Below are 24,804 nucleotides of genomic sequence, written 5' to 3' on the forward strand. Positions count from 1 at the left end.
CATATAAAGATCTTCACAGATAAGGAAAAGCTAAAGGAGTTCATCACCACCAAACCAGTCTTATATGAAATGCTGAAAGGTATCCTTTAAGAAGAGGAAGAAGAAGAGAAAGGTAAAGGTACAAATGATGAACAACAAATATGCATCTATCAACAAGTGAATCTAAGAATCAAGTGAATAAATAATCTGGTGATCATAATAGAATCCAGGACATAGAAAGGGAATGGACTGACTATTCTTGGGGGGGAAAGGGGTGTGGGAGATTCGGGAAGAGACTGGACAAAAATCATGCACCTATGGATGAGGACAGTGGTTGGGGAGTGAGGGCGGAGGGTGGGGTGGGAACTGGGTGGAGGGGAGTTATGTTGGAAAAAAAGAGTAACTAATGTAATAATCTGAACAATAAAGATTTAAATTTAAAAAAAAGTCCACAAAAAAGCAATCTAGACACAGAAAAAATAAATAAATAAAATTTGTAGTTATTAGGACTCATTAAAAGAGTATAATGTGACTTTAATTTCCCAGATTACAACAAAAGCCTTCAAGGACTTTTACCTTTAGTCACCGTGCTGTGTATTAGCTCCCTAGAATTTATTTATCTTATAACGGCAAGTTTGTACTTTTTTTTATCACCTTTACCCATTTTTCCAATCCCCCACCTCCACCTTTGGCAAGCACTAATCTGTTCTCTGTATCTCTGATTTCAGTTTTATTTTTTCAGTTCCATGTATAGATGAAATCATGCAGTATTTGCCTTTCTCTGTCTTATTTATTTCACTTAGCATAATGCTGTCAAGGTCCATCCATCCTATCCCAAATAGCAGGATTTCCTTTTCATGGCTGAATAACATTTCATTGCGTATTAGAACATTTTCTTTATCCATTTATCCATTGATGGGCACTTATGTTGTTTCCACATGTTTGGTTAGTATAAATAATGCTGCAATTAACATATGAATGCAGATATTTATTGAGACATTAATTTCATTTCATTTAGGTATATATCCAGAAGTGGGATTGCTAGATTACATGGTAGTTCTATGTTTAATTTTTTGAGGAGTTTCCATACAGTTTTCTATAGTGGCTGTACCAGTTTACATTCTCATCAGCAGCGTATAAGGCTTACCTTTTCTCCACATTCTCACCAACACTTGTTATCTCTGGTCTTTTTGATAACAGCCATTCTAACAATTGTGAAGTGACATCTTATTGTGGTTTTGATTTGCGTTTCCCTGATGAATAGCGATGTTGAGCACCTTTTCATGTACCTGTTGGACATGTGTATGTCTTCTTTGGAAAACTGTGAATTCAACATCTTTGCCCATTTTTAAATCAGGTTGTTTGTTTGTTTTTGTTATTGAGTTGTATGAGTTCTTTATAATTTTGGATAGTAACCTTTTATTAGATATACTAGAGGCCTGGTGCACGAAATTTGTGTGCAGGGGGGTGTTGGGGGAGGTCCCTCAACCGGGAGTTCCCAGCCGGGCCTGCACGCTCTCACAATCCGGGACATCCCTCTTGTCATCTGGGACCACTGGCTCCTAACTGCTCACCTGCCTGCCTGCCTACCACTTCTGCCTACCTGCCTGATCAGCCCTAACCACTCCCCCTACCTGCCTGATCACCTCTAACCACTTGCCTGCCTGCCTGATTTCTGCTAACTACTCTCTATGCCTGCCTTATCTGCCCTAACCACTCACCTGCCTGCCTGACTGCCCCTAACCATCTCTGCCTTGGCCTCTGCCACGGCAGCTTCATCTGGAAGGACACCTGGAATGACGTCCAGAAGATCGTTTGGCTGTCTGGTCTAATTAGTACTACATGCGCACCTGCATGTGGTATTTTGTGGAAGAACCACACTCAAGGGGCCAAAGAGCCACATGTGGCTCGCTAGCTGAGGTTTGCCAACCACAGAATTAGCATATTACGCTTTTATTATTATAGATGATTTGCAAATATTTTCTCCCACTCAGTAGGTTGCCTTTTCATTTGATGATTCCCTCTGATGTACAAAAGCTTTTAGTTTGTTGTAGTTCGACTTACTGATTTTTCCTTTTTACTTTCATTTTACTGTTAAATCAAAAAAATCAAGTTTTTAATCCATCTTGAGTTGAATTTTGTGAATGGTGTAAGGTAGAGGTTCACTTTTATTCTTTTGCATGTGGCTGTTCAGTTTTTTCAGCACCATTTATAAAAGAGATTGTCCTTTTCCCACTGAATACCCTTGATTCCTTTGTAATAAATTAGTTGATCATATATGTGTAGATTTCTTTCTGGCCTTTCTATTCTGTCCCACTGATCTATATATGTTTTTATAGCATAAGTTGTTCTTGAACTTAAATGCTGGCTCTTCTTAAATTGTATTAACTCTTCATCTAACAAATATTTTTAATAAATATATTACAGTGCTAGGCTTGAGGGATACAGTGGTATGCATTAGACATGACTCTCAGGAATCAGGAATCAGGAAGTCCAATGAGAGGAGACAGACATTAATCAAATAATAAAACAAATATCAAATTGCAATAGTGAGAAGTGTTCTTTAGTAAAAAAGAAGACAGTGTTAGAAGAGGGCATAACAGAAAAATCAAGAAAGGTTTCCTGCAGAAGTGACACTTGATCAGGCATTAATCAGGTAATGGTGGGGAATATAGCTTTACAGATAACAGAGTTTCAAAGACTCTGTGGTAGGAGGAAGATATGGCAACTGTGGGGAATTTTAAAAGGTATTATTTTTTAAAAGAGCAGGTTTGAAAGGAAATCAGTTGAAGATAAGGCTAGAGAGATTGATTAGTCTGGTTCAGTTTTGTTTTTATCCTAAAAACTGTGGAAACTAATTAAAAGGTTTTTTTTTTAATTTTATTGTTTTATCTTGCATGCCAAAGAGATCACTGTGGCCAACATTTAGAGAATAAATTGGAGAAGGGCTGAGAGGATAATTAGTGTAGGCCAGTTAGAAGGCAATGACAGAAATCTAGGTGAGAGGTACCAGTAAAACTGAGAAAAGTGGCAGTAGATGGAGAAGAATGCTCAGATTAAAAATATGTAGGAGAATCAACCTGTAGAATTTGGTGGCAGGTTGCTTATGTGGAGTGAGGAATAAAAAGCAGTCAAGGATGATGCTTTGGTTTCAAATATGTAGAACAGAAAAAAAAAATGAGAAATTACTCATTGTGTTAGAAAACAGATTGCGTAGGGATTATTTTGAGTTTGACTTCATCCATGTTGAGTTAGACATGAAGTTGAAACATACAGAAGATGTCAGGCAAACAACTGGATATATAATTCTTGATCTAGATAAAGGTTTAAACAGAAGATATAAGCTGGTGAGCCACCTGAGTGTGGGTGCTAACTGAAGTTCTGGAAGTGAAAGAAATCATATAGAGGTAGAAAATCAACTAAGAAAAACTATGTGGCCCTTCAACAGAGTCCATAGTGATGGATGGAGAAAAACAAATGTTCAAATTGAATAGAACAGTAACTAAAGAGGCAGGAGTAAAATTGGGAGAGTTATATTATAAAAACCTAGAATAATAATAGTATTTAATAAAGGAAGCAGCCACTGATTCTGACGTTTCTGAGAGGACAAAGTGATTATTGTACTGTATTTATAAACAAAATGTATTGATCACAAGAGCTGTTTTGTGGCATTATTAGAGTTGGAAGTCAGAGTGAAGGGAGAAAAGGTATGAATAGAAGTCAAAGAAGTGAAAACAAGCTCACACTTGTATGCATGCATTTAAGCATAACCAATGGACACAGACAACAGGGTGGTGAGGGCATGAGTGGGGGGTTGGGGAAGTAATGGGGGCATAAGGACACATATGTAATACCTTAATAAAAAAAATTTTTAAAAAAGAAGTGAAAACAGCAAATATTGACACAACTAAGAAATGTGTTCGTAGTAATGCAAAGGGTAGGGGAACTTAAATGAGGATTTTCATTCCTGTGGTCATGGTGATGGTGGTGGCAGTGATGGTTTTATTTAATGACAGACATTGACTGTTGTTTCAAAGCCAATAAGCAAGATGCAGTTGAGCGTAGTTAAATATACAATTAAAAAGGTAAATTAAATAAATTAAAGTTTCTAAGAAGATGAAGGCATTGAGATCCGTAACATTAGTAGTAGGACTATCTGGAAATGGAATAAAGAACTTTTTTTTTTATTATACCAGGAGAGAAGGAAACTAGGATGAGTACATATGATAAGGTATGTGCCATCTTGTAATCTTTTCTCTAAAATGAAGAAGGTTATCTTCAGGCAAATAAGGAGGCTTCGGAAAAAGACATTTGGAGAGGTTTGAAATACCTTCTATAGATAGAAGGAAAATGAGTTCACTAGGTACTAGTAGATGTATTGGACATTTGATCAGTGTTGAACATTCATTTGACTGTGGTATGAAAGTGCAGTGAAAACAATTTGCACTGTGGCTTTCTCCAGCACTGCTTGGCTGTTTGGGTCTGTGCATTAAAAAGTAAACAGTTTGGGTCTACCATAGTCCAATTCTCTTTAAACAGATGGGGGAAAAAAGGCAAGGGATTTGGGATATTAGAAAGAATATTATCAAAATGATAGAAACTATGGAAGTTTAGCTTGATAATGAGGGAAGAAAAGAAAGAAGACAGGTGATGGATTGAGGGAAAGTAGAGATATCAACTCATTAAAAAATCCAATAAGGTCAGAGAACAGTTGAGATGGACTAGTTGCACAAGAAGAAGATGTGTTTGTAGGTTTGAATTAGTGATTTTGTAGGTGGAGCAATAGTGCCTGGTGATAGGTCTGAGATTTGACTGTGAGAGTACATGGCTGAAATGGAGTGGAGACAGTTGATGGAGATGACAGTGGAAAGAACTAAGAGGCCAGGTATTGAATAAGTCATCTACATGGTTACTGAAATTACCCAGGATTATATCAGGGAATAATGGATGATGAAAAGTTAGAGCAGGAGTCAGCAAACTTTCTCTGAAGGGCTAGATAGTAACTATTTTAGGCTTTGTGGTCCATACAGTCTCTGTTACAACTACTCAACTCCACCTTTGTAGCATGAGAGCACCTCTATACAATATGTATGTTATAATAGAACCTTATTTACAAAACTAGAGGCTTGGTGCATGAAATTCATGCATGGGTAGGGTCCCTAGGCCTGGCTGGCAATCAGGGCTGATTAGGGCCTTCTGGCTGCTGGTCAGGGCCTCCTTTCCCCAGCTGCTGGCTGCCAGCTGGGGCCTTCCTTCATTCCGCGCTACCCCCTGGTGGTCAGCGCACATCATAGCAAGCGATCGAACTCCTGGTCTCCAGTCCAACTCTGGTGGGGACAATTTGCATATTAGGCTTTTATATATATAGATCAGGCATCAAGCCAAATTGGGCCCACAGGCCACAGTTTTAAAACCATTGGGTAATAGGAATGAATTGGGTGGTGGAGGAGAGGGATTCTTTAATTTTTCTCAATTGTGTTACATATAGCTGCTAGTATCCGAGATGATTTCAAGTGATGCATGAAAAAACTTAAAAAATTCCTAATTGTAGAAAATTCCAAACATATACAAAATTATATAGAATAGTATCATGAAGATAGCTGGAACTTATGAGAGATGAAACTATAACAAAATTCTAAACATATAACATCAACAATTATCAACTCATAGGCAATCTTATTTTCCTTAAACTCTTACCAACTGCCCCCTCACAAAATAGTTTGAAGAAAATCAAGATACCCTATTAATTTTACGATAAATCTTTAAAAGATAAAGATGTTGAAAAAATATGTAGCCATAATACCACTATCAGATTAAAAAACAACAACAACAACAAAACTAGTAAGTCCCTTTGTCATCAAATATCTAGTTGGCCTCATAATCTTTATTTTTACATTTGGTTTAAATTAGGATTCAAATAACCTCCATGTGTTGTGATTATTTAATAAATCTCTTTCATCTGAAGGCTATTTTACATTGCTTATTTTTCTTCTGTGATGTATTTGTTGAGTAAATTTGATTATCTGTAGCCCGATTATCCCCATATCTGTATGTTCCTCTGTCACCTTTTGGTTAAATACAGAGATTTGATCACATTAAGGTTTTTGTTTTTGTTTTGTTTTTTGGCAAGAGTACATCATAGATGATGTTATAGAATTACATCAGAAGCACATAATATCTGGCCATGTAATATAAGCAGCCACTAATGAATATTACCTAGATCCATTAATTTATTATGGATTGCCAAACAGATGTTCTAAATCTACCATTCCTTCATTTATTAGCTGATGCATCCTAATAAAGAAAACTTTCTCTTATCCGCCAATTATTTACATGATATACAGTTTGTCTATGAAAAGCAGAACAGATACTTACTTGGTCCTTTCCTTTATTTACCAGTTGTAAAAGTAAATTGGTTCACTAGCACTCTTAAGTGACAGTAATTATTTTGTGTTAAGTGTCATGAATTTATATAATTTAAACCCATTATGAGTTTTGATTCATATGGTTACTATCTTTATTATGCTGAAAATGCCCCATATATGAAAGCTATTAACCGTTGCATATAAGTTGCAAATATTTGCCCAGTTTGTTGTCTCTCCTTGCTTTCTATGATAATGTTTCCAGTGCAGAATAATTTTTTTTATGAAATAAAATATTTCACTCTTTTTTCATGTTGGTCCTGATTCTGAATCACAGGAAAAGTTTTTCCCATTTCCAGATTACAGAGGAATGCAGTCGTTATTTCTAACAGTTGCATGGTGTTTTTATTCACATTTAAATTTATTAGGTTTCAATTGTAAAAATAAGTTCCTAAATTTACATACATCCCTAATGTGTCTTTTTCTATATTTGCTACTTTTTTCTTTTCTGTGATTCACTTTATAAATTCTCTATTCCATCTCATGAATTCATCTTTTGTAATGTACAATAGATTTTCAATCCCATCAAGTTGCTTCTCAATTTCTGATATATTTTTAGGTTATTGTTTTTGATAGATTTTTAATTCTTTGATGACAACCTCACAATCTGGACAAAATTTACAAAAATGTAATACTTATGTATTTAAGTAATGTACATTAAAATATAATTAATATATAAATTGGATTTTATGGACTTCACAAATATTAGTGCCTAGATAATTGTCTGTTTAAAATAAATGTATTTAAGTAAAACAATTACAATATTTTCAAGAATAAAATTAAATAGTAATAATGATGGTATGCAAATATGGCAAAAAAATATTGTGATGGTGGTATACAAAGAACTTTATTTGGAAATACTGTTATAGCTAAATGTCTTTAACTATAAAGGGAAGGAGTGCTTTTTTTTAAGTTATGGGGTTGGAGTAATACTTGAAAGTAGCAATGGAGAGCAAGGAAGGTGCCGACACAACTCCTGATCTTGAGGAAATAAGGGTACAAGAAAATAAGCAGCTATTATTTGAAAATGATGCAAGGAAGATGTTCCCTGATGGGAAGGCCTGGTTTCAATTAAGCATAGAAGGCAGAGAGAGTAGAAAGAATAGCTGGAACCTATGAGAGATTGAACTATAACAAAGTTCTAAAGGTTAGGTAGATATACCCTCCTCAAACTGAGAAATATTCCACTCTAAATATATATGCTGTTGATAATAATGAGAATATTAATCCATGATTCATTAATCATACTCGTGATAATTATTCTTTAGTAGCTGAATGGTCAGAAAAGCTATTAGTATAGGATGATCTTTGCTATATAGAGTGTAATAGTTTAAATAAAGTAAGAATCCAAACTATAAGAGCATAATCATTCAATAATTGGACGTGACTAAACTAATGACGATGGGTATATATGATGGAATGACATAAAGCCTTTAAAAATGTTAACCACAAATTGTTTAAGAATCATGCAAAACATTTTTAAGTAAAATTCATAGGTAACATCTTTTGGTTAATAGGATTGCAAAGTATGAGAAACACATGCACACAAACAAGATTTGTATATATATATAAAAATAAGGTTTTTAAGATATTAGGATGCTAAAGTTGTTTTTATTATATACCAGAGGCCTGGTGCACAAATTCATGCACTGGTGGGGTCAGGCTGGTGGGGGTGCTGATGGGGAGGGGGGGCCGGAGGGAGGGGCCACAGGCAGTTGGCGGCACAGCCTGGCTCCCTGGTCAAACTCCGAGTCTCACTCCCGGTCAAGGAGACAATTTGAATATTAACCTTTTAGTATATAGGATTATTATTTGATGTTTTAGTTTAATAAAAAATGGATATGTGTGTGTGTGTGTATAAAACTTTCCACACAAAAAGTCTATAGACAGCTATTTATCTCACATCACTTTAAAAATGAAACCAATGTGTTAATGATGTCTCCCTAGATTTTTCTTATATATTTTCCTGTATCATTTTTTACTTGAAGGAATTTATAAGCTCTGTAAAGACAATTATAAAAACAGGAAAAAAATCCGTGGTTGACAGGAGTTTGGTGGGAGGGAGCGATGAATAGATGGAGCATAGACCATTCTCAGGGCAGTGAAATTGTTCTGTATGATACCACAATGGTGAACACGTCATTATACATGTGTCAAAACCCATAGACTGCACAACACCCAGAGTGAACCCTAATGTAAATAACCTATGCAGTTTAGGTAATAAAGATGAGTCGTGGTAGGTTCATGATTGTAACAAATATACCGCTGTGATTAGGGATGTTAATAATGGGGGAGGTTGTGCAAGCCTGGGACCAAGGGGAATATGGGAACTCTCTGTACTTTCCGCTCATTTTGCTGTTTTAGGTTCACAGACATAAAAATATTAAGTCTATTAAAATTTAAAAGGGCAATTATAGGCTAAGATTTAATGTTTTACATTCTATCTGATTAAGGAAATGTGATCTGAAGACTAAAGCACGAATTTAGGGATAAATCAGAGGAACATGTCAAAATGTGAACTTAATTCTTTTAGGAAAGAGCCCCTATAATTTTTCAGTGGTGATTTTTCTTAGTGACTTTGTTTTGCCATTTACACAGTAAGGGCTCTAATGGGATTTCTCCTCTTTACTTCATAGGTATACCCTGAGGATGGATGAATCTTTATGCTAAAACAGTTCTCGTTTCTTTGATAAAAGGCACTTTATAAACTAATCACAGATCCATGTCTTTTCCACCTTATGTTTTGTTACAGTTACACAGGAAGAATGGAGAAGCCACAATACAATAGAAATAGAGATAAATCAGACTCTGAAAATACCATGCCTTCAAAATATCTCCTCGGGAATTTCATCTGAGTTCACCTCTGCATGGTTGGTGGTAAGTGCTGCCCTTTTCAGTGAATACCTGCAATGATCTTTAAATATTAATGAAATAAAGATGAATAACAAATAATAATAGGGAAGGAAGCACATACTGGATGAGGGACAGGTATTATGGGTCAGGTTGGGAATGGTTGTGGGGAGACACTCAGCAAGTCTCTGGGTCTATGCATGCACTGATTTAGAAATTAGTTTCTAAAGGTTAGTTTCTATTTCAAGCTATATGCCAAGCCCCCATTACAGAAAAGCATGTGATGGTGTCCTGTAGAAAAACCATCTCCAGAAGACCCTACTCACAAATGTTTGTTTTACCAACAATGTATACCTAGGGATAGACTCCCTTTTCTCAGAATGCTTACCATCACATCCTGGGAAATACACAACATTGCTTTATGTGGGGAAACACAAAATCTAATGCTTATAAAATACTAGGAGCCCAGTGAATGAATTTGTGCACCTTGAAAGGATCTGTGGGCCACGGGGCTGCGGTGAGCACAGGGTGGGTCTCAGCCCATCCACCACATTCCTGCCTGGCCCTTCCTTCCATGGCCACTGGTCCCCTGTCTGCCAGCAACCCCACTCCCACTGTTGCTGCTCCTACACACTGATGGCGCCAGCCCTGCTTGCACCGCTGACAGCACCAGGGATTGGGGCTGGTGCTATCAGTGGGTGCGAGTGATGGCTGTTGCCCCTCAGGAGCAAGGTGAGTTGAAGAAGCCCTCAGGGTGATTGGAGCTGGCACCCACCACTTGCGCCCACTGAGGGCACCGATCAATCGGATAGGTGCCAGGCAAAGAATTTTCAGTAACCACCAGAGGCTTGCCCAGAGATCAGTGACCAGCACCCCGCCTTGGTCTGGCGCCCCTACTTACCTGCTCCACCATCCCACTGCAGCTGACATCTGCCATGTTCCGTGCTCTGCTGCCGACTCCTGCCATGTTCCACACATGTCCCCTGGTGGTCAGCGCACATCATAGCTACTGGTTGTTCAGTTGTTCGGTTGTTTTGCTGTTCAGTCTATTTGCATATTAGGGTTTTATATATATAGATAGGTGGAAAATGTACCTTATAGAAGGAGGACCTATATTACAAACAGCCACTGGTTAGTTCTATTACTGCCACAGGGATCGGCAGGCCTATAGTTATCTTGTTTTCTGACTTCAAAATTCAGGAATCTGGAATTTTATGAGAAATTTTCTAAGCCAATCAAATGGCAACCAGCTATTAACCAATATACATAGTCCACCTCTAATACTGTTAAATCAGATAATGTTACCGGACTGAAAGGGCATTTGCCTGCATGCATCAAAGCCCCATAAGACACGAACAGGAGTTTGCAGCCAAGAAAGTACAGATTTATTAAGGATATGGTGCCATGCCCAGAGTCACAGGTAATTAGTCATTCCATCTAGTCCTGATGTGAACAATGGGGGTTCTGTCCCATTTCACAAGGATTTTTTCTGTGGGATTGTTCCGTTTTCCAGAGCTAAAACATAACGGAGGCCAAGATATTATTATTATTTTGATTGAAAACTCTGTATCTGTAGTCAATAGACCCAAGACTACTGGATACTGACCAGAACCTCATTGTCCTGAGACTTAATAATTAGGCAAGGGGAGGGAGGTAGATGAGTCCAGGCACTGGCTGAGGCCAGTTTGAATCAAAGGGGGAAAAAATCAAAATAAAGGGCATATTTAAAAAATAAGATTAGACACCTCTCCAAAGAGGATGTACAAATGGCCAATAGATATATGTAAAGATACTCAACATCACTCATCATCAGAGAAATGCAAGTTAAAACCACAATGAGATATCACCACACACCTGCCACAATGGCTAGCATCAATAAATCAACAAATAACAAGTACTGGTGAGGATGTGGAGAAAAGGGAACCCTCGTGCACTGCTGGTGGGAATGCAAAATAGTGCAGCCACTTTGGAAAGCAGTATGGAGTTTCCTCAAAAAATTAAAAATGGAACTACTTTTTGACCCAGCTATCCCACTTCTGGGACTATATCCTAATCACCAATCAGAAATAATATATGCATTCCTATGTTCATAGATGAGTTACTTACAATAGCTAAGGTTTGGAAACATCCCAAGTTTTTCCATTTGCAGATCAGTGGATTAAAAAGCTGTAGTACATTTACATCATGGAATACTATGCAGCTGTAAAAAAGAAGGAAGTCTTACTCTTTGCAACAGCATGGATGGACCTGGAGAGTATTATGCTAAGTGCAATAAGCCAGAGAAAGACAAATACCATATGATCTTACTAATATGTGGGATCTAATGGAAAAAAATCTGATGAACAAAATGTAATCAGAAGCAGAAATACATGGAATGCTAGACTGGCTGATGCACAAAGGGAGAGGGATGCAGTAGTGATTGGATAAAGAAGATGAAGGAAATAGCTACAGAACACCTATGCATAGTCCATAGACACAGACAATAATTTTGGTAAAGTCCAAGGAAGAGGTAAGTAGGGGAGGGTGGAGGTAGGCAAATGGAAAAAGTGGCGGGGGGGGATTAGGGACTCCTGCAATAATGTGAAAATAAGGTTTCTGCACAGTTACAATAACACAAGACTAAAGGAATTATAAAGATAATCATAAACATAATTTTGAGAATCACAAAATGAGTATTCATTTAGATGATCCAGAATATGATTATATTATTTTTTAGCTTGTCATCACAATAAAAACACAAAATTTAAAGATTCTTACAGAATCATAGATATCCATGAACTTAGCAGCTGATAGTTTGCAAAATACTGCATTTGCATGAATTATCACTCATATTTCAAGTTGACCTATATTTTTGTGGACTGTCTTGGAAAGTAGACCCTTCATATAAAAAGATTTCTCTGGGGATGTAACAAATCAAAAATAACTGAGCTTCTAGTAGACCTTGAAATACACCTACAGATAATTTCTCTCTGGCTACATATATTTTGGGTAGTCAGTAAAATGAAAGGAAAAAATATTCTAAAGTATCTTTTTCACTGTGCTAAATTGTCCAATGTCTCTTCGTTATCGGTCAGAAAACACTCTTATTCTTTCATAGTGTTTGGTTTTTAAAATATAAGGCTTTCTGGGCATGATGCCTATGGTTAGTATAATTCAATTGTTCTTAACAAATGCGATACAATTTGTTTCTTAAGCAAAGGTTCTGAAGAGGAGAGGACCTGGGGTGGGAGGAGAGCAGAAACTTACAATACTAAACATTACAGTAATGGGAATGCACTTTCTATACTTTGGCTTACATTTTTAATGTTTTCCACGAATAGGCAAACAGTTTCTACCCCAATTGTCATAAACTCAACTAACAGTGAGAATAATAAAGCTTAATAATAATAAAGTTTAGTAAATCTTCAATATCCTGATTTTTGCTGGCTAAGTAAGTTGATTGGTAGTGTCTTATCTTTAGGGTGTGTGGTCTGTTTTTCCAAGCAAATGTAAAACCTTCACTTGATCTGTGTCCCTTGTGTGACTATGAGCTTCTCCAGCACATAAAGTTATCACTCGCTTCAAAAATTCTTAGCATTTGGTATAGTGCCTGGAACATAGGCACTCAGTGAATAATGGAATGGTTCTGTGTCTCTTTGTCTCCTTCCCCCACAGTCCTATTCCTTGTCCTCATATTAAATTGATGGTCACTAAATTGATGCTGTGCATTTGATTGATTAATGAATAGCAGCTCATTAAGTGTCAGTGACTTGATAAATGGTAAGGCATCCTTATCTAGTAATTTTCTTTAAAGAAATGAAAAAGACTAAATAGACCTCATCTTTGGATCCTGCCAGGACAGTTAGGATAAATGAGGGGCAGAGAGAGTGCACCTAAGGTCACCCACCGAGAGAGTGAATCCTAAACTTCTGCTGGAACCTCAAGCCATGCTGTCACTTCAAATGATGCCTCATGATACAGAGAAACGGAGGTGTCTTTTTGAAAGAAACCTCTCTTCAAAGGAAATATTATATTGGTAAATGTGCTGATTAAATTCCTACTGTGCATTCCATTTTTAAATGTCAAAATCTATTTGCTCTTCTGATTTACATCCATGCTCCATGCTGTTGGAGGCTGCGGGATTCAGCAAGTCTGATATGAAATTATCTAATTTCCTCATATTAAGGAATAAACTGCAGCACTTCATGCCATGACTGTTATAGGTCTGCAGAGGACATAAATATCTTATTTTAGTTCTTTAATCTCTTGTTAAACTAGCAATAACAATCATAACAATAAGCCAGTTGTCCTCACAAACATTATATAATGTGGTTTTTATAAAATTCAGAGACGAGGGAGATGAGCTCAGGAGGACAGACACCTGCTGTAATAAACTCAGTAGCTCCAGGAGGCTATGCACGTTCCCATTTTCAGGTCTGCATTAGAGTCTGCAATCAATTTTACAAACTAAAATTATTTTAATCTAGGTCACTGGAAAATAAAAAATATGCCCTCCTATGTATAGAATTTTATAGCATCTAATTAAATCAGTTATGACCCTCATGGAGATTATTAGGATGCTCTGTTAATTTAGAAAATTATTTGGTATATGTATCTGACCCCATATGAAGGCTGTGCTAAATGCGTTCATGGGCAGATCCTTTGCATTTGGGGAAGTTACTTTCCAGAATTGTGACTACACTGAAGTAGACAGGCATCAGGCACAATTAGGGTATCCAACATTGATCTAGCATGGAAGGTAACTAAGTGAACACCAAGGGTTAACCCTTCAGTGGACACTGAAGGTCTGAGTGAATGGCAGGTGATATATTAGAAATTGCACAATACATGAACGTTTAGATGGGATGCAGTTGGTAGAAAAAGGACAAGTGATATGTTTCCCATTTTATGTCCTGGGGCACAAACATACATTCATCAGGGAAATTCTTCCGGCTTGTCTTGGGAGCTTCTACATATATCTAATATTCTGTTTTTATTCCAAACGATCATCCTGATTTCCCACAGTATAAATTTCAATTCAATCCAATAAACATATGAAATCTGTTTTGGGTACTAGCTCCTACAGGGATACAAACTATATTGGACATATTTCCTACCATGAAATACAATTTTGATAATTTTTTTTAAAAAAAGAGGGAAAATAGTTTGACTCTGACTAGATGGACCTGGGAAATCTTTCTAAGATTATTTTTGAGCTGAATATTTAATAAAACAGTTGACCAGCAAATGACAGACATGTTCTAAAACCCTGGGACCCATGAGTACAATTTGGGGAGATAAGGGCAGGAGAAAATGTTTATTCCCAAAGTTGTAGATAAAGAGAAACCCATGGTTTTTCTCTTTAAAATCACAACAAGAAGGACAGAAATATTTCAGCAAACAGTTCAATATTAGCGATAAAGGCATATAACTAAAACCTAGATGCTGCCGGGCTGGTGTGGCTAAGTGGCTAAGCGTTGACCCAGGAACAAAGAGATCACAGTTCAATTCCTCGTAAGGGCACATGCCTGGGAATAAGTCCCCAGAGAGGGTATGCAGGAGACAGTCGATTGATGATGTTTCTCTCTCATTTATGTTTCTATCTTTCTATCCCGCTCCCTTCCTCTCTCTGTAAAAATCAATAAAAACATTTTTAAAAACCTAGATGCTTATATTTTTAAACTTTTTATCTACAAATGTATGTTTATAGATATACTGTTCTTTAATATTTTTGATGTTTTATAGCTAAACAAAAAGATAAATGGTGCTAATGAACAATGCTGGTTTTCCATACCTGTGAGAAACCTAGCAATTCAGAACTGTCGCCTTCTACCGGATGACAGTAGCCTCTACTTGTCTTCATCATAATCAAACTTAAAGGGCCAGCCAACCTACAAAGTGTTGACAATAATTGTGATGATTAGAAAAATATTGTTCTGGTGCCCTACAGAGTGGACCTGGGGGCTTCACAAGCAGCTGCTTGGACAGCACTGGCTGGATGGAGAATAAACGGGGTGCGTGAAGATAAGAAGCGGTGTGGAGATACAGAAGTAGCAGTCAATACAGTTAACCGAATTTACTGAATGAGCTATAGGCACTCAACACCCACCATGTGCTGTAGTCAACACCGCCAGCTCTGACTCAGAGCTTGCGGCATCCCAGGGATGAAATAATGTCACGAAATCAAATAGTAACAATGTCCCTTTTCTGGATTGGCAATTCTGATTCTAGTAAAAAAAATAGGAAAACCTCCACCACTCATTCCCAGGTTTGTCAGGTCTTTAAGGAACACAGGGAAGCAGTGTTTCATAATTCAATATGACCCCTTATCATGCAAATTATCTAACTCTTGTTCATAACTTAATTATATGTTTATTTCTCTTCTATAGGTATGGGGTATGGTTTTGTATTTATTTTTCTTGTGCATTAATTCTTCTCAAATAGCCTCTAAGCAGAAAAGTCAAGGATTGTTTATCCTCCTACATTTGTGAGGCTGTATATAACAAAGTCATTAACAGCATGGACTTTGGAGGGAAATTATTTTTTCAAGTCCTGGTTCCTCCATTTACTAGCTGTGTGACCCAAGAGCCAAGATTAGGGTAAATAGGGCTCACACCTTGGATGACAATTTAAGGGAGTGCTGAAAAAATCAGTAACCAAGGTATACAAATTAATAAAATATTATAAAATCAAAATTTAGGAAAAATTCCTGATGAAGAAAATATCAACATTTTAAATAAAGGCAGGCTGCTGTTTGTCCATTTTGAGACCCAGCTATACTGTTCAAGGAACGGTGTTTCCCAATCAGGCTGTGCTCCCTGAGCCTCATGGCATCGTGTCCCCCACGGCCACCTGTAGAAGAGTTGACAGAGGAGAACACATTGAGCAATGCACTGCGTTATGTAAGCATTAAGTTGTTTTTTATATTATTATAGAATTTGTATTAAGTTTTTCCACTTAGGCAAAATTTGGAAGGTTATTTTGATAAGTGCATATAGGAGTACATGTTTTTCCTTTGTCTCAGAATTCATGTCTTGGATATGTTGTGTAACCTAAGTTTTAGTTACCTCATCTATAAAAGGGGATCATTATAGTACCGACCTCACAGTATTATTGAGAGGTGTGAATAAGGTAACAATTGAAAAACTGAGCACATTCCTGTTCTTACGATGCATTAAAAACTAATCTCTAAAGAGTTGATTTTATGACTCTCCATAACTCCTCGGTTTATCAGGCAGATAAATAACACTCATGAAGTAGCTGGTTGATCATCAGTGAGGCTGGAGGACAGTTCGTATTAATTGAACAGATATTGAGTGTCAGGACTAGTGTAGGTATCCCAGTGCAATCTATATTTCCCATTAAATCATAGGGTCCATTAAGTTGGAAGTCTATGAAAGTTGCCAAAAATTTTTCTTAAAAGAACAAGAAGAGAAAAACAGACCAGAATAAAGACTATATAATAAGAACCTCTTACCAGTCTGTTTCCAGCTGATCCTAAGGTTATCATTATCAGGTGGCAGCTGAAGTACACTCTATGGCCCCTAGGGTCATAAGGTGTCAAGGACCTTTTCAGTCAGCAAATTGTTCACACCTCTGTAATCAACCGCCTACATAAAGGCCTCTGGCCTCCAGGAATTTCTTTTAAATTTTTCATTTCTGATACTCCTGGAAGTGGGTTTTTGGTGTGTGTGTGTGTATGTGTGTGTGTGATGGGCAGCACTGGCTGGATGAAGAATAAACGGGGGGCATGAAGATAGGAAGCAGTGTCGAGATACAGAAGTAGCAGTCAATACAGTTAACCGAATTTACTGAATGAGCTATAGGCACTATAGCTCATTAGTGTGTGTTGTCTCTGAGGCTTACTTTTCCCTGGTTCTGGGCATCCCTGCTTTTTGATGCTGTGACTTAAGTGCCTTCTTATTTTGCGTGACCTTTGAGCAAGTTACTTAACTTCAGTTCATTCCAAATAGTTGTAGGGAGTAAATAAGACTTGGAATAACTTTGCCCAGTGCCTAAAACAGTAGGTGCTAAATAAACTTAAGTTATGACTAATAAAAATATAAAATTTTAGTAGTGGTCATAGCATGATATTGGTATTATTCTCCCCTTCCCAGCTTGACTGCACTAGTTTTTTCTGCCTCTCGTCCAATTTGCTCCGTGAAAGCAGCCACCCATGGGCAGTCTTGCCTTGGCCCCTTTATAACTGGGATTCTAGGTTCTTTCCGGGTCTCTGAATGTTGTAAGTTACCACACATAACTTTGCAACTGAATCTTATCTTTCCCAATAAAGGAACAAACCTTTTTCTCTACAACAGTCAACTGCCCAGAAAAACAAACAAACCCTGGAGCAAATTGGGGTTTGGGGTTTTTTGTTTTGTTTTGTTTTTTTGTATCTTTTCTCCACCAATGAAACCACCCAGGTTAGTCGCACTCAGCTACACAATAAAGGAAAAAGTAGTTTTCCTTGCCAGTTTCCAACCGTGGCCTCTGACTGCCCTTCTTCCCACAACAGAGTGACAGATGGAAATGTTCCAGGTGGCAAGGCATTTACTAAAGGTCAAGCAGCATTTTGAACTCCAAGATCCTCACCAAAACAGTCCCTGTGCATAAAGCAGGATCTTTAAAATCAAGCTTGTTGAGCTGGAAGACCTGTAGGGGGAGCCTGCCTCCTTAATTATTGGGCTCCAGGCCTGCAGATGCTGAGTCAAGTGCCAGTTAATTCTTAAGGCTCCTTTTGGAGCCCTTGTCTCCAGAACATAAGCTCCCTCCCTTTAACTGTGTACTTCTTCATTAAGAAGACAGAAGGATAGACACATAGGTCTTTCTTTATGTGAGAATAAAGGTGTGTGCATTGCTTCAGGAGTAGGTCTTAAGCAGGGTATGATATATATATTTGTAAAGATGATACCAATCCCAACCATAGTTATTTATAGAATTACATAAGAGTTTCTACTAAATATATTCTGGAAATATCTATATAAACTATTCAAAAAGTCTACCTTCCTGTTTCCACTGTTTCTTCTCCTACGCCATACTTGAATTCTCTCACTCACCTGCTTCCATTTCTTCCACCCTGGATCTGTCTCAATTTTTAAACTAGAGATTCCAAGTCAGATCATTGTTCTCATTATTTCATAACTTCTTCCCCACCAGATGCATTCCTGTTCACCTCATCCGCTTTAGTTCCCTCCATTTCCCCTGGCTCCTGTGCGTAAGATCCACCTGTTGTTTAGAGTTAGGCCCGTGGTTCTCAGCCCTGACCCACTGAGGGGCTCATCCCAGAACAGCTGAGTTCAAACTCCCAGAGAATAAATTTATACATCTGAGTGTTTTCAAAGCAACTGAATTGAGCATGTTGTTATACTAAAGGGTATAAGAACATACCCCTTCCTCTATCCTGTGCCTCTCAAGAGTCCCCTCTTCACTGGGCCCTTAGCAGAATGACTGAATGGACCAGTGCTGTGACTACCCCAGGACCTTGTCCATGGAAATAATGAGGTGGGCAAGAACAATGGGAGCTTTTCTTCACAGACCCAAGAAAGGATATGGAAGAGAGGAAACAAATACTCCAAATGATCTCTGGTCTCCAAAGTTCAGATTAACATTTACAGCCTACTCTTCATGTGTTTTCTTTGAAGGCAGTACAAACATAGAAATAATAAGGGCAGAAGGGCAAGGACTGACAAGGCTGAGGTTAGGAGGAAAGGAAGTGCCTACAGCATAAAATTTAAGGAGGTGCTCACTCTCAGGTGTCCAGGGTGCATTTACAAGATGCTGAGAGTAAGTGCCTCCTTAAATTTTGTGCCCTAGGAGTCGCCTTACCTCATCCTAGTCCTGGCCCTGAGGGGACCTAAATGAGAGCTTTCTAAAGTTATGCTGGGAGAGAGGGTGACTATAATTGTTCAGTTCAGTTGAAGATTTTATAAGCAAAACATAAAGCCTTCTCAGCACACCTTGCCATTGAGATTTCTGAATTTGGCATGAGGATTGTCATCTGCCATTAGCCCCCAGTGCTGTGTGCCCCCCAAATATGCAGCTTATAGAGGATTCAAAGGGGGGCGGTTCTCAACAGAAGAGCAGCAAGTATCTGTTCATATTAGGAGAAACTGACAATCGTTTTTAGCTGAAAGTCAAGGGTAATGATATTTTGTTAGTAACATACTAAATACTAGTACCTCTTCATTTTAATCCTTCGTTCATATCTCTCTTTTTACAAGATATAAATTAGTACTTGTGGAGTACCTAGCCCAGAGCTAGCCCACTTGAGTGCTCAATGACTGGTAACTATTTTTCTCACCAGGAAGATAATGGAACTCAGGAAACACTTTTCACCCAGGATCACCGCATCAGCAAATCCACATTATTTAAAGACAGAGTCAAACTAGGTGCAGACAATGGGCTCTACCTCTCTCCAGTCCAAATCCACGATGATGACCGGAAGTTCTCTTGCCACGTTACAGTCATGCCTGGCAAAATCTTGAGGACCTCCACCACGGTCAAGGTTTTTGGTAAGAGTGTTTGTTCTCTGGACTCCCCGCCATCCTGCCATCCCTGCTGCCTGCCTCACTTTCCCTCCCGGAGAGGAAGCAGCCTGTGACCTGGAGTGCAGTCACGCAAGGCTAGCTATTCGGGAGTTTTGTTTACCTTGATACCTGCCTTTCATGTTGGGGCTGGGGAGGAGGATAAGAAGTGAAAGAATAACGATTCTGTTATTAGATGATTGAAATCACACAACTGGTCAGTTTCCTGGTGACCACTCCCTTACTTACAATTTTAATATTTCCTAAAAATACTGGAAATCTCTTTACTTATAGCTGCCAAAGTATAATTTCTTAGCTGTCTAATTGTCTCAGTTGCTTGCTGGAGCAAGACAGAATAAGGCCAGTGTGAGAATAGAAGGATGATGAACAGAGTTCCAGAGACGCTCTCCTCTCCGGGCATCACCCCCATACCGCGCCAAAGCCAGCTGGAGTGAATGCAGGCCAGCTCCTCCAGCAAGGACGCCCACAGTAGGGGCCTCTGACTCTGCAGGGTCCAAACTGGGGGGAGAGGGGGAAATGTGAAAATTCTATTTTGTTCCGTGATGCAAGGAAATGTTAATAAACAAAAACTCCTAGCTTTGAACATTTTTTTCATCTTTGTGACTAAGAAGTGTGCTTTTTAAAACAGCATTTCTAAATTAAGGCAAAGAGAAAAGCAGTGATGTGGGTGAGCAATTAATTGATTTTGAAAATGAGGTAAACGAAAAGAAAATAACTTTACAAAGCATAAGTCACGACTGACAGAACAAGTAAAGAGAAAATCTTTGTTTGTACCTACAATCTCAGTGCATTATTATTAGAGGTCACACAATTCAGTATTTTGAAGGAAATGCCAGCCCTGCAGTTCATAAAGATGGAGTAGCTACAGCCAAGATTAATATAGTTTGAAGCCTCTTGCTTATAGTGTTCCTCTGTCTCTTCCCCTGCCCTCCTTCCCTTCTACCTTCCCTCCTTCCCCAACTCTCCCCATGGACGGGCTAGGAAATAATCAATAGCCCCCTGATGGTCAGGTTCATTATGGAGCCTAAACAATGTTCTGTGAAGAGTTGGGAGAGACTGTTCATCTCTTTTATAGATTATTACCCTCAGCGCTCTTACCGAGGTGTGACTGTCTTAGCGCAAACATGAAACCAACTCATCTGGTGTTGCTATTGGCAAATCAATGAAGGCAGCCATCTGAGATGTGCAAAGAAATATCAATTCTAAATAATGCAATTTGTGTCCCTTTTGACCAAGGGTTTTTTGCACTGTCACTTGACCTAATTGCCTTGTCAAATTAAACTGTGTCCTCTTTGCTGCATTAAAATGCTTTCATCTTGGTCTTGACCGCTTCTGACTTTTACATCTCATTCTTTTCTCCCTATTTATCTGTACATCTGTCTCAACATTTCTATTTCTTCTTTGAACTCCTTCCAGTACATGCTTAAAAATAGGAGATTCTGCCTCCTTGTAGATATAATTAGATTTTCCCTGCTTCCTGGACTTTCTCCTTTACCAAATGGGCTGGCTAGATTGTGTTAGAATAGTCTCATCTAGTCTGAACCTATCTGTGGGTGTCACCTGAACATATATCATCATGGCCCTGGCATAGAAGCACAATACATAATTCATTTAGAATCCACTCTGCATTCCTTGATTATTCCTCAAATAGATGAAGCCAAAAATAAAAATATGAAAACCTCAAAATAAATACCCAAGTGTTCCACAGACCCATTCTACATGCCCTAGATCCACTCTTTTCTTCTTCCGGACAATGGCTTTACTCTCAGCAGATCAGGGATTGGAAGTTTGCCAGCTCCTCTGTGGCTTCCTGCATCTCCTTCACTCGTCTCCTTTAACTTCCCTTTCCTTAGTGGTAAGTCACCTGCCATCACAAATTCCCGCTCCTCAGCTCTAAATCTGATTGTCCTGAGCTTCAAAAATAATCTCTACCACCCCTGCAATTTTTAGTAATTGTTCTTTCTTTGGGGTCCTTTATTCTACATATTTGTTGCCAATAGAAGGTCAGAAATGCCCCTCCTTTCCTCAGTGTTTTAGGGTTGTATTTTGGTTTGGGTTCTCCTGAAAGGAAGCAAGGAGAGGAGGATTTGGGTTGAATTCCTTTGTTTGAGAGGTAATCCTCTGAAACATCAGAAGAGGAAGGAAGATAATAGAAGGTACACAATCAAGCTGTGGGTTTGGAGCTCGAACCCCTGGGGAACTCTGGAAGAACACACATCAGAGGCAAGGAAGCTGGGATATTAGGCACCAACTCCCCATCTGTTATTGCCACAAACACTCTGGGATTTCTTGTATGCCCTGCTTGTGGACTCAGTGTGCTCCCCTAACCCCAATAAATCCTTAGGAAGGTATCACATTTGTCTCTACTTAGCGAGGTCTTTTGACCAGCAAGTAAAGGCAAATGTCAAGTGGATTTGCAGGCATTAACAGCACCTGTGACAGGGTCTTAATATTTTCTCCACTGGTTCATAGACGTCTTTGTCTGCTGTACTCAAGAATTTACTTGAGCCCAATCGGTGTGGCTCAGTAGTTGAGCATCGACCTATGAACCAGAAGGTCATGGTTCAATTCCCAGTCCGGGCACATGCCCGGGTTGTGGGTTCCATCCTCAGTGTAGTACATGCAGGAGGCAGCCAATCAATGATTCTTTCTAATCATTGATGTTTCTATCTCTCTATCCCTCGCCATACCTCTCTGAAATCAATAAAAATATATTTAAATTTTTAAGAAAGAATACTGACTGATTTGGCTCAGTGAATAGAGCATCAGCCAGCAGACTGAAGGGTCCCAGGTTTGATTCTGGCTAAGGGCACATACCTAGATTGCAGGCTAAATCCCGACAGTGTGTGGGAGGCAACCAATCAATGAGTCTCTCTCACATCAATGTTTCTTTCTCACTGTCTCTCCCTCTCCCTTTCACTCACTCTAAAAAAAAAAAAAAAATCAATGAAAAAATATCCTTGGGTGAGGATTAACAAAATAAAAATAAAATGAAATTTTAAAAAAATTTGTAAAGAACTTACTTGAAACCACTTAAGTTCAACATGATAGAATTAATACCTACTTTGGATTGGGCTCTGTTAAGTGCTTGAGATGAAGAGATGAATAAAACAGTCTGGCTTTGAGGCACCTATAATCTAGCAGGATAACAAAATCATTGAAATAGTTCCTAATAGTTTCTAGTACCAAACAACTAAAGTATAAAGTGTCTTTCCTGTCCCTTTCAGAGGCCTATACATTATACTGTATTTCTGTCCCTCCCCTCCTCCACAGTCCCCTTTTCACCTGACTCAGTAGTAATCATAATTCAACTATCAATTAGATGTTGCAAATTTCAAAAGCTTCCTCTTATTCCCTAAGGTTGGGTTAGCAGTTTCTCTTAAAAGCTTTCTTCAAATCCTATATGTCCTCAATTATGGTATTTATCTCAGCGTTTTCTAATTTCTTGTTTATGTATCTGTATTTTTCAGGAAAATATTAATACTTTTAGCACAGTGAAGATTATTTGCCCACCTTTGTTTCCTAATAATCTAACATTCTGCCAGGCACACAGTGAGTGTTTAATATATTATAAATGACGAATTTTTTATACACACACACACTAGTAGTCAGGTAAGATGGCATTACGTGGCACTAACTGTGTTTTCTTTGCCTTCAAGCTAAGCCAGAAATCCCCATGATTGTGGAAAATAACTCCATGGATGTCTTGGGAGAGGTGAGTCACATTAAAGCCTTTGAAAATTTATAGTATAACACACTGAGGTTACATCGTTGTCCAGAACGTTTTTCCAAAGGATATTACTCTTTGGCCCTCAGCCAATTAATTTCTGGTGAGGTAGAAGGGAAGTTGAATTGAAGCTGGAAACCTAATGGGCATTCTTACTTTCTGATTTTGGGCTCTCAGAGTATGTGATCTGTGGTTCTGAGTCCTTATTTTTTCTGAAAAAAAAAAAAAAGTCTCAATAGCTTAAATTTCTTTTTAATAAAAATTGAAGTAGATAGTGAAGGAAAAGTAGGGCAGAGAGCAGTGTGAATCCTGGTGAAAGAATGAGTTTTATGCTCAGCTGACATTTAATTTGTTCAAAGCCATTTCCTGTACCAGCTTTCCCATTGTTTTTATTTTGAAGTTAACAAGAAGAAAGCTGTCCTTATGTACCTCTCAGAACCCGGCTATTTCTTAGCAGCAGGAGAAAGGGCAAGAGAAAAGGGGAAGTAAAGTAGACCCTCTGACTTCAGTTTCTAGTAGGTAGTTCCCAGAATCTAATCACCTGGAATCTGAGCTCAGTGCTCACTTGCCAGCTCTTCTCTTTGCTGCCTGTGACCTTGGGCAAGTTATTTCACAGCTTTGTAGTCAGTTTTCCCACTCATATAGAGGGGATTAGATGGGTATCTGCACATTGTTGTTTTTAAGAATTAAATGAAATAACCTATGAAAAGTTCTTAGTAGATAGTGTGGCATATATTAATTGCTCAATAAATACCATTTTGTTGTTTTGTTCATATTACTATTATGTATGTTAATCAACTGTCTTGTGGCATTATGATTTTACTCAAGCTTTTCATAACTCCAAATAAAAAATATTCTCATTAACTCTATTTCCTATTACATGGGATGAGAGAAAATTATACTTATATTCTAGTCTCTTCTAGCCCCAAGAACATTAAATTACCTATGATTTCTTTAGCTCAGACTCTGTGGGATGGTTTTAGATGAAATATATATATCTCAAGTATTTGTGTCTTTTGCTGATTTTATGTATTAGTCTTTTAGATCATTGCTATTGAAGTTCTGAGCATATAGGAAAATATTTTAAATTGTTCTGTCACAATTAAGTCCCAATTTTATCAGTGGACTTCATTTCATTAATTTAAATAAAACCAATAATCTAGTGGTATAATATTTGGTAGGTATTTTGTTTCTTATAAAGACTTCTTGTAGGTTCTTGATATCAGTGTTTATAGGTAATATTACTCAATTAGATATGTAACCATAAAGTTGGACCCCAAAATTCCAATTTTTTAAAAAAAGG

At 38.1% G+C, this 24,804-nt stretch overlaps 1 protein-coding gene across 1 annotated transcript in view; it reads left to right on the forward strand.

Moving 5' to 3' along the window:
* The window catches only part of CD96 (CD96 molecule), an 87,767-nt gene that overhangs the window by 7,584 nt on the left and 55,379 nt on the right, over positions 1-24,804 (forward strand). The window contains exons 3-5 of the mRNA XM_006763612.2: positions 9,154-9,278; positions 19,534-19,741; positions 23,434-23,489. Coding sequence (XP_006763675.1) covers positions 9,154-9,278; positions 19,534-19,741; positions 23,434-23,489 — 389 coding nt within the window. The remainder of the gene's footprint in view (positions 1-9,153; positions 9,279-19,533; positions 19,742-23,433; positions 23,490-24,804) is intronic.

This window comes from Myotis davidii, unplaced genomic scaffold (genome assembly GCF_000327345.1).
Source record: "Myotis davidii unplaced genomic scaffold, ASM32734v1 scaffold379, whole genome shotgun sequence".
NCBI lineage: Eukaryota > Metazoa > Chordata > Mammalia > Chiroptera > Vespertilionidae > Myotis > Myotis davidii.